The sequence below is a fragment of the Macrosteles quadrilineatus genome, unplaced genomic scaffold (assembly GCF_028750875.1).
Source record: "Macrosteles quadrilineatus isolate MER2022 unplaced genomic scaffold, UCM_ALF_1.0 Scaffold_3__2_contigs__length_128488019, whole genome shotgun sequence".
NCBI lineage: Eukaryota > Metazoa > Arthropoda > Insecta > Hemiptera > Cicadellidae > Macrosteles > Macrosteles quadrilineatus.
The window spans coordinates 116,644,586-116,664,871 of record NW_026542596.1 but is presented as its reverse complement, the minus strand read 5'-3'; the positions used below and the strand labels follow the sequence as shown (position 1 = coordinate 116,664,871).

The following is a 20,286-nucleotide window of genomic DNA, read 5'->3' as shown; positions in this document are numbered from 1 at the left end:
TGGAATCGAACCATCCTTCTAATTAACTGTTTTGAATCAAGTTGAATGTATTTTTTGCATTGTAAAGTAACCGTCTATGTAGTACTAGTCTGACCTATAGCTTGTGTTGTAGGCTGCGGCTCACGAGCACTTGCAGCGACAGATGTTGTTGGAGAGAGAGAGGTTCCCGCATCCGTCACTGGTAGCTCATCATGAGGAGTATTTACGGTACAGTGTACACTATTGGAATACAATGTAAATGTCACGTAAGCCTCTGTGTCTGTGTGTCACTGGGCGACTAACCGAGCATCCATCATCTAACTCATGTTGGCAGCAGGGCCGTATGTGTCTTGTACCGGAGGGGCTCTAATCTGATTCCTTGTCCGGAGCTTAGGACGTTAGGCTAGGTAGAAGAAATACACGTGGTATTGTTTAACTCCATGAAATCTACCCGATCGGTCAATAGACCAAAGATACTAGGAGATTAGCCAATTCTATTTAATTTTTTGATTGTAATTCTTTAGAGTTAAAAGGACCATAACATATTAAATTTTAATCAAAATTGTTTAAGCAGTTTTTATTTTTATTAAAGTCCGGGTTTTTAATGGGAAATAAAAATTATAAATCAAAATAATTTTTAAAAAATTGTTGAACCTTGGAAATACTATGAATTTTAGTACCCATTTTATACCATCATTAAAATCAGGCCATAGGGTAGTTGTAAGCTCTGTACATCCAAACATAGAGAAATCGTTTCGAAAAAACTCTTTTTGGGGTCAGTCTCTACAAAGGATATTTCCACTCAAAACTCAAACTCGGAAATTTTAATAGAAACAATACCATTCTATCCAAAAGCTTAGAGAGAGAGAAAGTAAAAAGTAATATTAGAATGAACTTGCCTACGTACTTACCTTTTTTACACCTCATTCATGCTTGGGTTTTGATTCTGGTGTGTGTGTTCAATATCAATTCTAGGTATTTCTTTTGTTTTTGCCAAATCATTGCTTTGTTTCTCTTAGACCAAAGACCAAAGTTACTTAGTTGACTAAAAAAAATAACTTGGAATAAATGCTATGGCCCTTAATTAATTTTGTGTGTGCTATATTTCCGCTTGCGATCGTAATTCATTTTTCAAAACACAAACTTCTTTCCTTAAAGTTGCATTAGTGGTTTAATGGGAGGTTTAGCAAGTAAATAACTGCCTTTGCACCTAAGTGGGTAGGGACTGACGTTGTGAAGGGATAGTTGTAGTGAGAGTTTAGTAGATTTTCACTCAGGTATTATCAATCTTGCAATTTATAATCATAGTGTAAACTGAACTTTGACGAGAACAGCAGAACAAATAAGAAAGCAGCTACAATCCAGCTACTATAGTAGAAGTTTTTTTAATGTTTCCAATTCCCTTCTGTACACACACAACAGTCTTTTGCAATTTTGTAGTTCCTATTGGTTTTTACACTACCTATTGGTATTTCACTAGTAGGATCTTAAATCTATCAAGAAACCCTCTCCTGAAGAAATTAAAAAATGAATGTTTATCAAATTACATCTATTTTCAGGGTGTAAACTAACCGGAAAACCTTGAATTTGAAGGGACCTTTAAGAAAAAGGGAAATGTCGGAATTTTCAGAGCCATACCGGGATTTTTATTTTGGCCATTTAGAACTACAGTAGTGGTGCACTATTTCTTTTTTTGATTTTCGAGCTGAGCTTAGCCTTGCCTGCAAACTCGAGAGTTCCAGCAAAAAAGTTGAAAAATCAAGCTCCTCGAGCCTAGCTTTTACTATCGAGATCGTAAAAAACGCACCTGCGAAGATAGCATGATCGAAAAATGCACGCATTTGCCACCACAAGAGGACTATGATGATGTTTCCTTGACTCTGGGAGACGACAGTATACAAACCACGGGAGATATTCTGGATCTTGCGGCAATCGCGGATGACAATGATAACCTTAAGGGAGATTTCAATACCATGCATCCGATGATAATGTTTCCGTGAATGAGTGAGATATTCAGGAGTTTGCCGTTATCATGGGAGACGATGTTTTCGTGCTTAGGTGTTGGTTATACTCTTGTATATTTTTGAATAAAGTATCTTGGAATTGAATTGAATTATAATAAAAATGACCGTAGTTGAATCCGAACCACATTTTTGCCTTAGTTATATACGAATTGGTCTAATTATCAGGATAGTACTGCGGATAGTCGTAGTACTCAGCCGTGCGGACGTTAATCCACACCAGGGAGTATCGCATCCACAGAGAATGCTTATAAATAACCACAATTCGTGACTTCCTAGTAGCTGGATTACTGGACGACGCCACCCGTCCCAGTCATAAGAAACATGACGTAATTTATAATAAAAATAAAAGGTAAAGAACTTATTTTAATATTATTTATTAACATTAATCAATATATCTATGCAAAATGTAAATATATGGAGAAAATATTACGTGGAGTATGAAAAATACTACTTTTGCACCGCGACTGTCGCGGTGCATAAACGTAACCATTTGATCCAATAGAACTTGAACCGCGCGTGACACATTTTTTGAAGCTGCGATTCAAAAACCTGTCGCGGGTATTTAGAGATCGCGGAGTTGCTCACGCGACACTTTGTTGCTGTCGTGGTGCATAAATGCTCCCATTTAACTCAATAGAACTTGACTAGACAGTCGCAAGTCGCGGCGCATAAAACCGACCTAAGTCTTACTTATTGGTTTCACCCAAGTTTGAGAGTGTTTTTATTTTATGGTTATTCTGATCTGTGTGTCTAATGCTTTATTAATCTTGTGTTTTCTGATTATTTTTAACTATTGTAATACCTTATAAGTTAGATCTTGTTCTTATGAGAATTTTTTTTCTTTTAAATATACAGATCGTGTTGTGAAAATATATTTTCTGTTGGTATTGGCGAGCAATCCTACCTCAAAGTTATTTCAAATTATGAGTTTTAGTCGTACCGTTTTTTTTTTAGCAAAGCCTAACTTACTGTGAACATTAAAGATAATAATATTTATAATTTTCTTGATGTGTCTGAATTTTGCATTTGACAACAGTCAAACGCCAACCATTCGAAATCACTTACAGAAAGAAATTCGAAAACCCTATACCACAGTAATAAGAATATTTATTAAATAGAGCAAAAGCTTTGATCATAAAAAATCCTGAAGCTGTCCCCAGGTTCAATAGATATTGTCGTGGTCCTTCCCAATCGTGATTATTTAATCATGATCTCGGCTCGACTTCGCCAATTTTTTTATAAAATACCCCCAATATTAGCACAAATCCAATTAGGCCTATGTATACAAACTTTTGATTATCCGAATGTGGTATGGTCCTAATTGACTCAGAAAATTTGAGTTTGTACAGTAATTTTAGTTATCAGTTTTGTTTTTCAAAATGTTCAATTTTTGTTTATGATATTTTAGCGTACCTGTTTGAGGATATATGTAGGGGAAAAGCACCTTAGCACAGATAGTGCTATTTGTCAGCTTCCCAAGTATATGACGAGTAATGATGGTTTGTATTCCAGACAACAAAGGGAGAGAGAGCTGAAGGTGAGAGCTTTAGAAGAGGCAGCCAGAGGCTCCAGACCCTAGACGTACAACACTGTCATCCAGATGAGGTTTGTAGCATAATCCTCGTGATCATCATCGTCACTTGATAGTTTATACACTTGGAAATCTAAACAAAGTCAGCACCCGATCTGGCAGCCCAGATTTCTTGGCGAACTCATTACAGATTTTTGCAGAAGTTGCATAGTATCTGTGTTATTTACCCTGATTGCAAACTATGGAACCTGGTAGTTCTAACTCAATGTACTGTATCGGCTTTGCCATTTCGACCTATTAGGAAACATTTAAACAGGGAGAAGTCAATCTTGCACCTGGTGACTAACCTTGCCAGTTAGTTTTTCAGTCAGTACCATAACGTGAATTATTTGAGGGAAAAATTAAGTTGTATTTCTTCTTCAACGTCAAATTTATGTACTTCAATTTAAGAAAAATATACAGTAGAACCTCGCTAATTGAAATTTCACAGGAAAGACAATGTATTTCAAACTATAGGAAGTTTGAAATATAAAGAGTTTGAATTATCGAGGTCAGAATTTAAAAAAATTGAATTATGAAGGTCCCAGTTTTAAGTGTAGAGAGTTTGAGAGAACGGAGACACGAGCGTCAGTTCATGTTTCAACAGGCGTATTTTTTGTCCTGAATTCGAATTACAGAGGCTCTACGGTAACACTGTTTGAATTGTAGAGGTTGACTTTGAATTTTGGAGGTAACAGTTTGAATTACGGCAACAAAATTCTAATTGTAGAGGCTCCAGTATATGCAAATTTGAATTGGTTAGACAGCATTAAGCGTAAAAATCACTTCAAATTATTGGTATATTATTTTCCAAATTTTAGATGTTTTCTGAGGGGAACAGACAAACAATACTAATTATAGAGGTTTTTTAATTATCAAGGTTCGAATTAGCGAGGTTCTACAGTACTGTATTAGTATGTACAGTAAATTGTTTAAAATTATTTATCCTTCCTTAAGCTAAAAATTGTAATTGCTATTGATATTTCCTTAAGCTTAAAATTGTTTATCCTTCCCTGTTCAATATTCAGTGTAATTAATTGTGATTTGTTATAATAATACTTTCTATCAACTAAAAATAAATACAGATGGCATTGGTTTTTAATTTGTTTTAATGTTTAAAACAACATATGGGATTTAACAATGAAATAATGTATTAGTAATTTTTGTTAGTTAAAAAACAAACACATCAAGACTCAAGATCCCTCTCTCTTCTGTAATCTCTCTTTAAAGTTCTGTAAAATCATTGAAAGTTTATTTGTTAATATTAAAACTATTTGTTAATTGTATCTCAGTGTTCTAATTTGAAGAATGAAAACTCCGCTTAACTTATAAATATACAGTCCACTCAATCCACTCTACATGCTATCGATATTCTACATGGTCCTTCGGCCGCAGATCATCTGAAACTCAGCTCTTTTGGTAACTATAAGTCACAATAAGTTCTACTCCAACTCCAACTTGCAACCTTAAAAATGAACTACTAACTCCTTTCTCATAACTAAGAAGTAAGAAGACTACCAAGACTACTGTAGATCTAAAAGGTCAATATCTAAAGGACTTTGATTCAAACTTTGATTCCTCTATATTTTAAGCATATTGTTTTTGTTGTAATTTATCAATTCAATTGACATTTCAATTTGTATCAAACTGTACAATTTGGTATTTTGTAATGCTCATAGCAACCACTAATAGCGCTAATGTAACAATGCCATCTGTTATCTGTGTCTCGTATTGCAGACAATAATGACAATCTCTAATCTCTCTCTCTCTGAATACTCAGAATAATTGTTTTGTTGTACAACAAAAATGAAATTCGTCACTCTCTCTAGGCAATTAAACTCAATTGCAAATCGTTTAGCCAAAATCCAAACTAACATCCAAGCTTTAGATTTATTACCTGAATTGTCCCAAGAACAAATAAATAAGTTGAAACTTTTAGAGTCAGAAACACTTAGAAAATACTCAGAATTTGAAACCTCCCTTGAGAAACTATTCAATAGTGACACGCTTCCCGATGATTATGAAGAAGATACACTCTTTCAATTACAAGATACTATATCTGACTTATATGTAGGAATTCAAACTCTCACGAAGAAACACCTTTCTCAAGATCCTACAAGTCATAGGCCTGTTCTAAACACTGACTCAATAACAAATACTCCATCAAGTAGCCTACCCCATAGGCCTAGTAGCTCTTCCTCAAACCAAGATAGCCACTCTCTAAAACTCCCTCCTCTATCTCTCAAAACTTTCAATGGTTCACCGGAACAATGGTTATCTTATGTTAGCCTGTTTCAAGTATCTGTTCATGATAATGAAAACATATCCAAAGTTGAGCGATTTCAATATCTGCTTTCTACTCTACAGGGAGAACCTTTCAATCTTTTAAAGAATTTACCAATCACAGCTGAAAACTATGATGTAGCATGGGATCTTCTTCAAAAACGGTATCAAAACAGTAGGAAAATCATAAGTATACACCTCAACAACATAATAGACTTACCTAACCTAATTGACTCCTCCCTCAAGAACATTCGCTCGTTCATTTCTCAGTATAATGAAAATGCCCAAGCACTCATTGCACTCAATCATGACATAGCCAAGGATAATATCTTGCTCTCAGCCATGTTACTAAGGAAATTACACGCAGACATTCGCAAAAAGTTTGAAAGCTTACGTCTAAATTCTCAAGACCTTCCAACCGTAGGTGAAGTAATAACATTTTTAGAAAATGAATGTGCTTACTTAGAAGCTGCTAACCTCTCTAACTCTCAGTTCCCTAGAACTACTTCAAGCAATAGCAATGTAGGTTTCACTCAAAATAGTAAGAGGTCCAGCCCTCACTCCTATCAGATAGGCCTACATAAGTCTACACCGAACCGCACTACTTTACTAGCTTTCAGAGACTCAAACGCCACATGCACATTTTGTAGTAAAAGTGATCACAACATTTACCAATGTTCAGAGTTTAAAGATTTGTCCGTACAGGAAAGATACAATTTTGTGAGGAAAAACCACCTTTGTTTGAACTGCTTAGGTACCGCTCATTCTGTCAAAGACTGTAAGTCAAATAAAACATGTTTTCACTGTAAACTGAAACATCACTCCCTCTTACATACAACTAATAATAGGCCTAATGATAAGCTTACCGGTAATCAAAAGCCCAAGCCCGATAATGCTCCGATGCCCAAGGAAATGAATAAAACTTATGATCACCCTGAACCTCCCTTTGTAGCTGTCTCCTCAAACCCTAATACCACTATATTGCTAGCCACTGCATTGGTACACTTGAAAGCTAATAACGGTAACACAGTTGTAGCCCGAGCCGTTATTGACTCCGCATCTATGGTAAGCTGCGTAACAGAAAATATTGCTAACCTGCTTATGCTTAAACGGACATTTTCCAGTAATTCCAAGATAGATGGCCTATCATCAGTAGAAGTTAAATCTAAAGGTGTGTCAAAAGTTAACATATCGTCTCTTAGCGGAGAAATGATTGCTGATAACAACCCAGTCCTTATTCTAGACAGAATAACCTCAAACCTCCCACACTCAGAAGTTCCAGTTAATGTTAAAGAATACTTCAAACATTTGGTCCTGGCTGATCCAACTTTTCATTTGCCTAGTAAGATAGATGTGCTCATAGGTGCTGATCTATTCGCTAAAGTAATCACTGGTGAACGCATCATCATTAACAAGGATCTTCCTGCTGCCATGAATTCTGTATTTGGATATCTTATCATAGGATCTGCCCCAACTCTTCCTGCTGTAGCCCCTCAAAAAACAGCCCCTCAATGCAAGGGTAATGTTTCTTTATTAAGTACTCAAGATATTGATTTGCACAATTCTCTGCAGAAATTTTGGACTCTAGAGGAACCTCCCATCAAACATCATGTAACATCTGAACAAGAAATTTGTGAAAATCACTTTCTAAACACGGTCTCTAGGGATTCAAATGGACGCTACTTTGTTAGGCTACCCATAAAAGAAAATCATCCCCCTCTTGGTGACTCATCATTTTGCGCTCGCAATAGATTCCTATCACTTGAAAGAAAATTAGAAAGTCAGCCTGAAGTTAAAGCAGAGTATAATAAAGCCATACATGATTTATTGTCATCTAGTCACATGGAACCTGTTAACCCTCCTCCAAATAGTGATAATAAACAATTTTACTTACCTCACCATGCTATTGTCAAAGTAGATTCCTCAACCACCAAGCTTCGTGTAGTATACGATGCAAGCGCACGCAGCTCCTCAGGTGTCAGCCTTAACGATATTCTACATACCGGGCCAAAACTACATAATGATCTTAATGATATTCTGTTAAAGTTTAGACTTTCCCCTATTGTCTTCTCATGTGACATCAAACAAATGTTTCGTCAAATAATGATCCACCCAGATGATAGAAACTATCAAATGTTGTATTGGAGAGATGACAAAGACGACCCCCTTTCAGTTTACCGTTTAACTACAGTTGTGTTTGGATTCAACTGCTCACCCTACTTGGCACTAAGGACACTTCACCAACTTATCACTGATGAAGGCGCAAACTTCCCTCTGGCAGCTGAGGCTTTAAAGAAACAAGTATATGTAGATGATTTAATATTAGGTGCCAACAGCATAGAACAAGCTTTGGTACTAAGAAATGAGGTGGAACAACTTCTTTTAAAAGGATGTTTCGAACTGAGGAAATGGACTAGCAACTGCCCTCAAATCATGGAAACTCTCCCCGACTCTTACAAAGAAACTCCTCTATATTTCAACTCCTCAGATCAACCTTATTTCAAGGTACTAGGTATAAAATGGTCACCTAACTCAGACACTTTCTCTTATCAGTTGAATATCCCAGACACGCCTCCCACTAAACGAGGTATACTTGGAACAGTTAGCAGAATATTTGATCCAAACGGTTGGTTGACTCCAGTCACTCTTTGGGTAAAAGCGTTGATACAAGTTTTATGGGCACTAGGTTTATCATGGGATGCGCCTGTACCTCCGGATCTAACTGAAAAATGGTCTAAGTTCCTCCAACAACTCCCTTTCTTAAGTGAACTTAGCTTACCTCGATATGTTTCCGTAGCTGATGCTGTTCATATCAGTTTACATGGATTTTGTGATGGGTCTGAAACAGGTTACGGAGCTTGTGTCTACTTGCGATGTGTAAGTTCTTCCGGAGAAATCAACGTACATCTGTTAATTGCCAAAGCTCGAGTAGCTCCTCTTAAGAAGATCTCCATCCCTAGACTAGAATTGTGTGGTGCCCATCTTTTGTCCAAACTCCTGAACTATTGCAACTCTCTACTCTCTCAAGATTATCTTGTCAACGAATTACATGCTTGGTGTGATTCATCTGTAGTCTTGTCATGGATAAAAACGGTACCCTACCGCTTAAAAGTTTATGTTGCAAATCGAGTCTCAGAAATTCAAGAACTTACTCCTACTTACATATGGAAACATGTCTCAACTCATTGTAATCCAGCTGACATTGCCAGTAGAGGAACCCTTCCCATTTCTATGAAAGACAACAGTTTAGGGTGGAACGGTCCCAATTGGTTATCTCTGGATCAGGAATCATGGCCTATTCCTCGCTTCACCCCTCTCCAAGACGAACAATTGCCAGAACGTAAGGTCGAACCTTTACCAATAATGGTTACAACTAAAAAACCAGACTTATTCAACAGGTTTTCATCTTGGTCAACCCTCCAGCGAGTCATTGCTTACGTTCTACGCTTCAAAAATAACCTTACAAACCAGGTTAAAGAATCAGGGTTTTTAAAGCTTGAAGAGCTTGATAAAGCAACAATCACTATCTGTAAAATGATTCAGCAAACTGTCTTTTCTGAAGATATTTCTAGATTGAAAGATGGAAAACCTTGTTCCTCTCGTCTCGCGTCTCTCTCCCCCTTCTTAGACGAAAATGGATTGATTCGTGTTGGAGGCCGCCTTAAGCACTCTCAAGTATCCTACGCTGCAAAGCATCCTATTGTATTGCCCAAAACTAACCATGTCACCAATCTCATCGTTGATCATTACCATTTGAAACACTTGCATGCTGGACCTCAGTTTTTACAAGCCGTTTTATCTCAGAAGTTTTGGATCCTATCTGCTCGAAGTATTATTCGAAGAAGAGTTTACAAGTGCATCCGATGCTTCAAATGCAATCCTAAGACAACAACTCAGAAAATGGGAGATCTTCCTCCTCAACGAGTCCTACCCTCAAGAGTGTTCAACAACTGCGGGACGGACTTTTTAGGCCCATTCTCAGTTAAACCTTGCAAATTAAGGAAGTCCTGTCCAATCAAAGTATACGTTTGTATCTTCATTTGTTTTTCTGTCAAGGCTGTACATTTAGAGGTTGTTACAGATCTCAGTTCCGAAGCTTACCTAGCAGCATTGACGAGATTTGTCTCTCGACGAGGGTTGTGTAGCAACATCTACTCGGACTGCGGAACAAATTATGTAGGTGCCGCTAATGAAGTTCAAAAGATTGTTAAGAATTTCTTCGTCCAGAAAGAAACTCAAGAAGCTCTTAGTAAGTTTGCAATGGAAAACAACATTACATTTCATTTCTTACCCCCCGCAGCTCCACACCAAGGTGGCCTTTGGGAGAGAACTGTCCGCAGTGTAAAACACCATCTTCGGAGAGTCATAGGCGAACAGATTCTTACTCTTGAAGAGTTCATCACACTAACAACTCGCATCGAAGCAATTCTAAATTCACGGCCCATAACCCCACTTTCATCTGACCCCAGCGAAATTGATTGCTTAACTCCTGGTCATTTTCTGATTGGAGGACCTCTTTTATCTCTTCCCGAACCTGACTGGAAAGATGTCTCAACAAACAGATTGTCAAGGTGGAAGTTTGTTCAAGCCTTAACCCAAAGTTTTTGGAAAAGATGGCAAAAAGAATACCTCTACACGTTGCAACAACGAGGGAAATGGAGAAGTCCTCAACCTAACATAAAAATTGGAGATCTTGTCCTATTGCATGAACCAAACCAACCTCCCCTTTCATGGCGAATGGGACGTGTCATTTCAACTTCCCCAGGGCAAGATGGTCTTGTACGAGTTGTACAGTTAAAAACTTCATCAGGAACACTCTCCAGACCTATAACTAAAGTCTCACCCCTACCAATCAATGATGAATGACGAAAGAAGTTAGACTGTTAACCATCAGTTTATTGTAAATAATATGTTCATTTCTAAAATAATTTTTTTCTCAATACTTCATTATTAGGTGAACCCCTCTTAGTGGTTCACGGGCGGGGGTATGTTCAATATTCAGTGTAATTAATTGTGATTTGTTATAATAATACTTTCTATCAACTAAAAATAAATACAGATGGCATTGGTTTTTAATTTGTTTTAATGTTTAAAACAACATATGGGATTTAACAATGAAATAATGTATTAGTAATTTTTGTTAGTTAAAAAACAAACACATCAAGACTCAAGATCCCTCTCTCTTCTGTAATCTCTCTTTAAAGTTCTGTAAAATCATTGAAAGTTTATTTGTTAATATTAAAACTATTTGTTAATTGTATCTCAGTGTTCTAATTTGAAGAATGAAAACTCCGCTTAACTTATAAATATACAGTCCACTCAATCCACTCTACATGCTATCGATATTCTACATTCCCAATAACTCTTTGTTTCTTTAACCCTACAAAATTCTTGTTCATATTAGACAGAGTTTTTGAGATTAAGTCTCTTAAATAGGCACAATTTATCTTTACTTATTCTTACAAGGGAAAAACAAATCAATCATCATCTAGCATTGATCTTATTAAGAATTAAATTAACTTCACATCGTTTTAACGAAATTTCTCACTCATCAATTATCATTTTTTAATTTATTTTTTAGCAAACATTATCAAAAAATCCCGAAATGGGGTTATGCACTGAATTTACTATGAAAACTGACTGTAAAGAGACAGCAGCATGGGGCAGACGCCTTATATAACCTCGGTAGGAACAAATCTGTACAAGAAACTAAGCATCTGATCAGTTGCTGAGCCTTGCTTTGTCTTTTACAGCAATGACTGAGCCAAACGGGAAAACTTTAAATCTTATTGTACAAATGGTACACGTTTTTAAGTGTTGAAACTTACTGCACTTTTTTGAATATTTAACATTTTAAGTTAACTGATTACCATGGGACAAACTCAATTTTTTTTTCATGATAGCTTAGATTACCATGATCTTAGGTAAAAATTTAATTTTAAAATGATTTATTAGGTACTTTTCCATCCTAAAGTATTCACTGCGGCATGACTAAATGGATTTAATCGAACCGGCCCAGTTGTTAACTGATAAGGTAGCCATCTTAACTCGAGACAAGCTATACAATGCATTTTATAAGCAAAAATAAATCTACATCATGTATGAAATCTTTTGTTTTGTTTCAGGATTGATGTGATGAGGTTAAGCTTCAAAGCACTGTGTGCCGAAGTTCTCCAGCAAATTTCTGATTTAACTGGACGTTTTGACCAATTAAAATGCTTCTTACGTTTTGATTTAGCATAACTTCAAGTTTATTTGAGCGCTTTGTGTAATAATGTTCATTTCTATTGTGATATTAAATTTTTGTGTTCCTGTTTCTTTTGGTTCAAGGAAATACTTAAGTAGTTGTAACATGAAACGTACAAACTGCCCTTAGGTGCTGTAGTGTTTCGTTGTACATATTGCATGTATATACTGTTTTGTAATATTATAAATGATATATTTATATACTTTTCATATGTCTATAACGTTTAAAGATTGTGAATGGTTTTGGATTCTATATTTTGTCTGACGCTTGTTTAAACAGTTTAGAATTGTCTTGTGGTTTTGAAAGCGATTTTTGTTTTTAAAATTTGTTGAATCCTTAAAATTTTTTTGTTAATTGTTGTAAACAATAAATAAATAAATATAATTTCTGATTGTTGAACAACTAAATATGTTTATATGATGGATGGGCATTACAGTTAGACTATTATGAACTAAAAAACATAAAATGAAAATGTTTATTTAATGTAATATAATCGCTAGGTTTGCTTCTTATTTACATATGAATGTAAAAGGAAATCATGAGTAGACATGAAAATGAAAATTTAAAAAAGCAAGAAAAGTAAAGCAAAGTGTATTAATTTTAAAGATTCCTGAAGATTTGCAACAACAATAAAAATATTGATATTGATATTTCTCACTATTGGTTACTTATTTATTTTTTACAAACATTCACATTTAAAGTATTTTTTCCTACAGTTACCTAACAATGTACATGTTCTCTCACTGATTTGAGAAAGCAAAATGGCCAATTCGCTCATCAGTGAGACAATGTTAACATTGTCTCACTCTAATTACTTTGTCTCACTCCATATTTGCAACATGAAGGCACGAAATAGTGAGCGAGTAACATGCAGGCAACTACGTTGGCAGCACTGGCTATGAATCAGCTGGTCAGCTGTTGTACTGTTGTATCTGTCACTTCACATTAAATGTTATATTAAAAGTTTACTTCTGTGTAAAAATAGGTTATGTTTCTTCACAAATTTATTTGTTTTATGATAACTGTAGGAAAAGTATAATGTGCAACTCGAGTTCAAAGTACAATTGCCTCACTCGAGAAACCATTCCTCACTCGCCTACGGCTCGTGAGTAAGGATTTCTCTTGAGTGAGTCAATTGCTCACTTTTCTCACTAGTTGCACAAATAACTATTTGTTCAATCCCTTAAAATAAAGATTAAAAATCTGTAAAGTTCTTTTCAATTATCCTGTACATAAAAAAATGTATTATAAAGTGTATTTGTTCAAGTACTCAGTACTTTTTAATTGTTGTACCTCTCAAATGGTTTCTTGTTTTATTTATCAATTTGTTTTTTATTCTTTTTTAGTTGAAATTGACATGTAATATCCAAGAATATTATCCAAAGATGTAGTTAATTCGCTCAGTACTTGTCAGGGTCTCCACTCAAACATGAAAGTCGTAAAACCTTGAATGATACATGAGGTTTTTCTGCTGTAGCCTAAAACAAAACGGAATAAGCCAAGAGTTTTGTGGTAGGGTAAACCTTAAATTGAGGATGGGGGATCCTTGATCATCCATATTTTTTTACACTGACAGTATTGAGGAAACTCTGATTCTCTTTGTGACTTCAGATTCACAGTGAAATAATTTACCTTGACCACGGTGACACGATGTAATTAATGATAACCTGGCCCCACGATCATGATGGCATCAGGATTTTTTACTTATCTAAACTTATGATACAGCTTTTGCAATTTCTCGATTCCGGTCTCGAAAAAGCCAAAATTAATTAAATCCCATAAAATGGGATTGGAGATTTCTTCTGTTGGATATTCAACATCCTGACTTGCAAACTAAAAAAAAACCACTGCAATTTTCATTGGTGTTCTACTTGTTTTCTTTCATAGCAGGCTTGTATATCTCAGTGCTTTGGAATAGAAGAAGGATGGAAAAAGTAGAGAATAGAATCCCTACTTCTAAATATTCAGTTTAATTCTAAATGTGTTGCATTATCATTTGCAAATAAATATTTCATTTAACTTTTTAAATTTCAGCAAATCATTTAATAAAATTTTTCTAGTTCAAGTTTGAGTGGAGACCCTGATTGAATTTATTGTTATTTTGTACATGTATAGTGGTTCTTCAATGAAAATAAAAATGTAAATATTACTCTTAAATCTTTTTATTTCAATATTAGCTAATTTTACTATCTCGAGTAGTAAGTACAGTTAGTTAGGGACAATTGAAGTCGGCAGAAAATAATGAAGAATTATAAACAGTTTTGAATGAATTGAGATTACAACCTAGCTAATGTAATTATTACCCTCTCATTTGTATACTTTTCAAGCTACCCTTCTGCATTTCTATAAATAGCTTTAACTCACTTTCTGTACATAAATTAAACCTACTTAATGTAAAATAAAGAAGTGTGTGTTCTAACAATATATAAATTTAAGCGGATTATATTATTTATATTAAGATATTCAGTAAAGGTATTTGTTAATATTAAGTACGTAATTTATAGTAGGAGAAATGTATTAAAGTAACAGTTTTATTAGTAAATTGCTTTTGTATAGAATATTTATATACCTAGTGTGCTTTTGTAGGTTACTTATAGAAGAATTTTTTCATTAAAGATCTTGTGAGATAGTAATTGTTGTTTCAGTGTCTCGTAATATATTTTTTATCATTACAAGTTCTGGTTTCTGTGTATCGATTATTAAATGAAATTTTCATCATGCTGTGATTGTATTATTTTGGATTATATCACTATTTCAGATTTTGACACCACAACATATTCTACCACATTTGACCATTTGCATAAAATAATTATAACTGGATAGTTTATTGATATACAACTTAGTTGCTAAGTTCTGAAGCCTTCTTATGGGAAAAAGCTACCAGTATGCTTTTCCCACATTATTAATGTTACAATCGGAAAGTAAAAAGGTAAAAAAAATATATAAACAACATTTCTATGCGGGACATTAAAGATGAAACATTTGATAAACATTGGGGTGCCTAAATAAAAAATAACAACATTTTAATATCCTGAAACATTCTCCTGCATTATTGAAGAGATTATCACATACCTTTTTAATCACGATTGTTTGAAACACTGAGTCAGGATGGAATCTGATTTCATTCCCAGTGGTGAGAAAATACACACTAACCTAGCCAAAGCTAGAAAATCCCAAAATTATAAAAAAACACAGCTGACTGAATAGTACAGTAGTAAAAACAAAAATTAGGCCTACTGACAGAACTCACTGTTATCACCATTTTATTTTGTCATAAACATAGCCTCTCTTCTTTCCCATCATGCCAGATGCAAGAAAACTTCTGTGAAAAGTGGCAAATATTAGCAGTCATTTGGCACACCATTATGCAGCTGGAGATGTTTGTTAGTTATATCAGCTGATAATGAACTTGACCTTGGAATGACATCATTGCTGCCGCAGGCCTACCATAACCTGAGGGTTCAATGTTCCCACTGATTGTGAACACTTTTTCTCACCATTTGTACTTATCAATCTCATGGAATTTAATATTTCATACAGCACATGGAAATAAGAAAGGAGAATACTTAGTTTATTGTTCATTTAATTTCAAAACTTAATGTTAAAGAATAAAACAAGATTTTAAATTATTATGAACATTACAATTCAGAACAGGTTTAGTATTTTGATTAAAGTTTACTATGGTTAGTGAATGAAGCCAAAAGTTGACCTCGAGAAAATTAAGAAGATAGATTAGGCTAGGTTACATTAGGTAGTTAGGTTACATCTCTTGTCCTTCATTTTGTATTCGGAAAATTTCAATAGTTTGGCCCTCTTCTTGAAAAGACCTGTTAAAAAAATGAATAATTAGTTTACAGCTTCCTTATATCTTATGCGTTAATTACTTTTATTTCTGCCATCTTGTAGTTTTCATCTCGCCTTGCACAGAACTGCGTCTCCAAAAGAGTTCTGAAAGTAAATGTTTACACAGACTTATGACAATAAGCTGTCAGGTTGTCAACCTGTCAAGGTCATTTGTTATCTCAAGGAGAGCCAGGTGTAAATCTGTAGAGATAACAGAATCTGCCTTGTCTGAGGTTATGTCATGTTTGTTGTTTGAATATATGTAGAATCCAACTTGCTGCTACTGTGTTTGAATCTTCAATTTTTTTTAGTTTCCATTTGAGTTTGTTTACAGTAAATATGGAAAAATGTTGAGTAAAGTGTTCGAAATAGTATTGTGGCATTTTACTGTGTGCGCTCAAGTTTCACTGCTAAATTTAAACGTATGGGGATGGGAATAATTTTAGCAAGTTCTGTAAAATTGGTACAATTTGTGCACGATACTTTTCATCACAGCACAAACAAACTAACATAGAGAATAACAGACCTCAGTAAAATTAAAACTATTATTTTACCTATTTAACATAATTATAAAAATAATCAAAACAGTTAAGCAAACCTAAATAACAATGTAAAATAAGATGTTCAAGGTTATGTTTTCGTGCAGTAACTCCACTATAAGCTAAAACACAGCCATAACTAGCTTATGCCCATTTCTGTTTACATTTTTATTGTTAAAAAGTAAAACAGCTGATTTCATTTCAACAATATAAATTAATTGTAAACAAACCACAAACACTCTAGCGCAGTGGGCAAATGGATAATTGATTGAGAGCAAGGAAAGGCAAATTTAGAGCAAGGAAAAAGTTAGCTGATGGTTTACCCTTGCTCTTAATTAAAGTTTGGGAAAAACTACTTTTGATATCAACTGCTATCGAAATGGTTACTTTCTCGTGAAGAAATAAAGCACATTTTAACACAAAGTAATGCTGTATGCCATATGGTTGTTAAATATTATACTCTCATAGATTCACAACCCATAATGGATCAGCCAAAGTCAGTTTGAAGGTAAGAGCTTCAATTCTACCCATCATTTTAGATATTAAAAACTTTTTGTTAGCCTTGGCAGATACAATCGATTGATATTACTTTGCAGGACCATGCGTGGATGAATCCTTTCTATAAAATTTCTATTTTGGCTTGCAATAGGCTACAAAGTAGAAATTATACAAAATAAGTGTCCTAAAATCCGAATGTATTCATATTTAAGACTTTGAGCAAACATCAAGCGTGAGTAATTATTCCAAATGTGAATTTACAGAACTATCGTAGATAATAGACATGTCAAACCAAACTCCAAGTATAATCAGTTTGCAACCCAAACATTCTAACCCAAACAAACACTCTTTGAAGTTCTGCGAACTCCCTTTCTCGGAACGTAACACAGCCTTGTTTGTAGCACGTCTGTCTTATCAGCTGATGAGTGTGCAGCTAGGATCTCCAGCTGATACTGCGGTGGTGACAGGTCAAAGTTCGTGAGAATCTATGTTTGCGTTCAGATTTTGCGAATTTCGGCGCTGAGTTTATGTTGACGGTTTCAATTTAGTTTGTTGATTCGATTAAACATTGGCACTGTATGTTTAGGTCCAGGAATAGATTTGGTAATGTGGTAGCTGAAGGTTGTAGAATATTTCGATATGGAAGCTTTTATAGGCCTAATTTAATTGATATGATATGATGTGTAAAATGTAATGTAGGTAGTTTAGTAAGCTTGCATATTTTAATTATTTGACTACCTACTGGAGTAGAAAATGTCATCTAGGATAGTATGGTACAGACTATTTTTACCCATACCAGGATCTTATCACCTGCAATCGGATCATTTGATGAACGAAAAATGTCGTTTAGCGAGCCGAAGCCAAAATGATCAATACCAGAACCGCAAATCACATCTGTTTTGTTCTGTGGATCAGCTGTTGTTATGTTTTGTATTCACTTTACTCCCATCACACTATTTGCAATGTTGTCCTTACTTAGCAGTTAGCCTTTAAATATAAAATCCAATGTATGTTTGTTTGTATGTATGTATGTTTGTTTGTTTGTCCTTTATGGACTCCGAAACCGCCCGACAGATTGTAATGAAACTTTCAGGCATTATTAAGCATTATTCAAAGGATGGTTTGTGTGAAGTTTGGTGCAGATCCATCAAAAGGGCTCCACCCCAGTGGCTCTGGAGTTTCCCATGTTAACCTTATGAGTACTCATATTTAAATGGCATTAAAGAGTCTTAACAGCTGGAACAACTAAGCAATTTGATTCTGTGATGTTCAATAGCATTAAAAAGTTAATAAGTTCACCAACAGGGTGCAGCACGATTATTTTTTTTTTATTTATGACAACAGCTAATTTGGAACCAAAAGGTGAGTGAGCGTAGTGAACGAACTTCAACCTAAAGGTGAGTGAGCGTAGCGAACGAATTTCAACCAGGATATTGAAAATGAACAAGCATTTGACATAAAACCACATTAGGACAGGACGACGTCTGTCGGGCCAGCTAGTTACTCTAATAAAATAAATCAAAACATTTTATTATTTCCGTTTAGTTTATGGTTAGTTTTTTTTTAACGGGACCCACTATGAGTTTGTTTAGAGAAAGAGAATTGTATTTCTTATTTTATTATATTTTGCAATGTGATTAGGCATTCAATCATATTTCAAATCTTCAATTAATTGCATCATACTTTTATTATTTTGCATGTATTAACGTCATTTGGATTTTTTTATAAGGAAACAGTAAAAAAAGAAATTTGCGGTCCTGGTATTGATCATTTTGGCTTCGGCTTGCTAAATGACATCTACCTGGTCGTAATAATCTAGCACCTATCGTTGACCTCTTTTTAGATACAGTAGTAGCATTAATTTAATTGATCGTCAAATGAAAAATTAAATAACATTTCGAAATCGTAAAACATATAAATAATTCCGTTTATTGAACGTCACCCGCAGCCTTCTACATATAAAGTTTCGAACGTTACAACAGGTTTAATTAGCCTATAGGCTACACATTTTGTAGCAAACGAGTAACCTAGTTTACCATCATATTTGTACAAAGTAACTTTGTAGTTTAAAACAAATAAGTTGTTTGTACAGAACAACACGCTCTTTTACATTAATGCGGTATTAAATCATTTACAACATTTTTGTTTAGGTTTGTATACTTGAGCAGTGCAGCAGGTATTGTAATTTAAATAAACCCTTGTAAAGTTACCCTCAGAGTGATTCAATATGGATCTTCCCATCTCTCTCCCCTCTTCTCAGAGCCATATTACCCTCCTTATGCCAAGGGCACCTGTGTCTTATGATAACTCACTTTATTATTAAATCCAAACTTTACCCGCTTCATACCATAGCTTTGCCTTGAGCTGTATATTCTTGTTATTAATGACTAGCAGCCAGCGTCACTTGGTGACCTTAAAATCCGTTATATATTTTACATGTGATAAGGGCGAAAAGGATTATTTCTCATCATGTTCCTATCATTCTCATTGCGTGCGCGATCTCTTCGAGGCATCTTAGAAAAATTACAAATACTAATTAATGAAACATGTACTATGAAAATACAAAAAATCTAACGTAAATAATTTTCTTCTTTACATTAAAACAAATAGCATTACAATATTTTACTTGAATTCTCTTAAACATCACCAACAGTAACGATAAACTTGAAAAAGTTCAGATGATGGACAACAGAATTCAGCACAAACTCTGAAATTTTAAAAGCCTATAGGCCGAAGGGCTTTCATGGGATACCTCACCCAAACCAGCAAAAGGCACATCTAGAGCATAAGAGCTTTAAATTGATACCCATTATGCCTATAAATAAATATTTAGGGGTCGATTTGCTGAACACAAAAAATCCAACAAATTATTTTAATAATATTAGAGCTCAACCAAAAGTATGTATTGTCGTATTGTGCGAACTTCTCTATTTTTACCTCAAGCCGTAAATAAAACATGTGATTGGAGTTTCTTCAATTTGGTTTGATTTTCTGTTTATATTTTGCTGTTATTCAACATCAACAGCATGTCAACACATGAGTCCAATAATGTTCATTTATTTTAAATTAATTTTTTGTGCTTTTTTTTGGGACTATTTTAATTTATAAAGGGGCTCTGCACATCTACAGACAAATCATTCTAACAGTATGCGTAGATTTTCCCTGCGATGCACAAGAGCTGAGAAAAAAGGTTTTAAAGAAACATGCTTGCCTATTAATGTATAGTTAGATACATTGTACTTCGATTGTAGCTTTATGTTATACTAGAAGAGTACCCGTCCTTCGTACGGAGTTGGCATATAA

At 34.7% G+C, this 20,286-nt stretch overlaps 2 protein-coding genes across 5 annotated transcripts in view; both read left to right on the top strand.

Moving 5' to 3' along the window:
• LOC128988641 (arginine-glutamic acid dipeptide repeats protein-like) overlaps positions 1-14,797 on the top strand; it is a 52,129-nt gene extending 37,332 nt beyond the window's left edge. For all 4 annotated transcript variants that reach the window (XM_054410122.1, XM_054410124.1, XM_054410123.1 and 1 more), the window contains 3 exons: positions 113-207; positions 3,516-3,608; positions 11,982-14,797. In XM_054410122.1, coding sequence (XP_054266097.1) covers positions 113-207; positions 3,516-3,582 — 162 coding nt within the window. In that variant the 3' untranslated portion in view covers positions 3,583-3,608; positions 11,982-14,797. The remainder of the gene's footprint in view (positions 1-112; positions 208-3,515; positions 3,609-11,981) is intronic.
• Positions 6,757-10,722, top strand: LOC128989489 (uncharacterized). Its single transcript, XM_054411382.1, has one exon. It carries the CDS (start codon positions 6,757-6,759, stop codon positions 10,720-10,722), a length of 3,966 nt encoding a protein of 1,321 aa, XP_054267357.1.
• Positions 14,798-20,286: the final 5,489 nt, after the last annotated feature.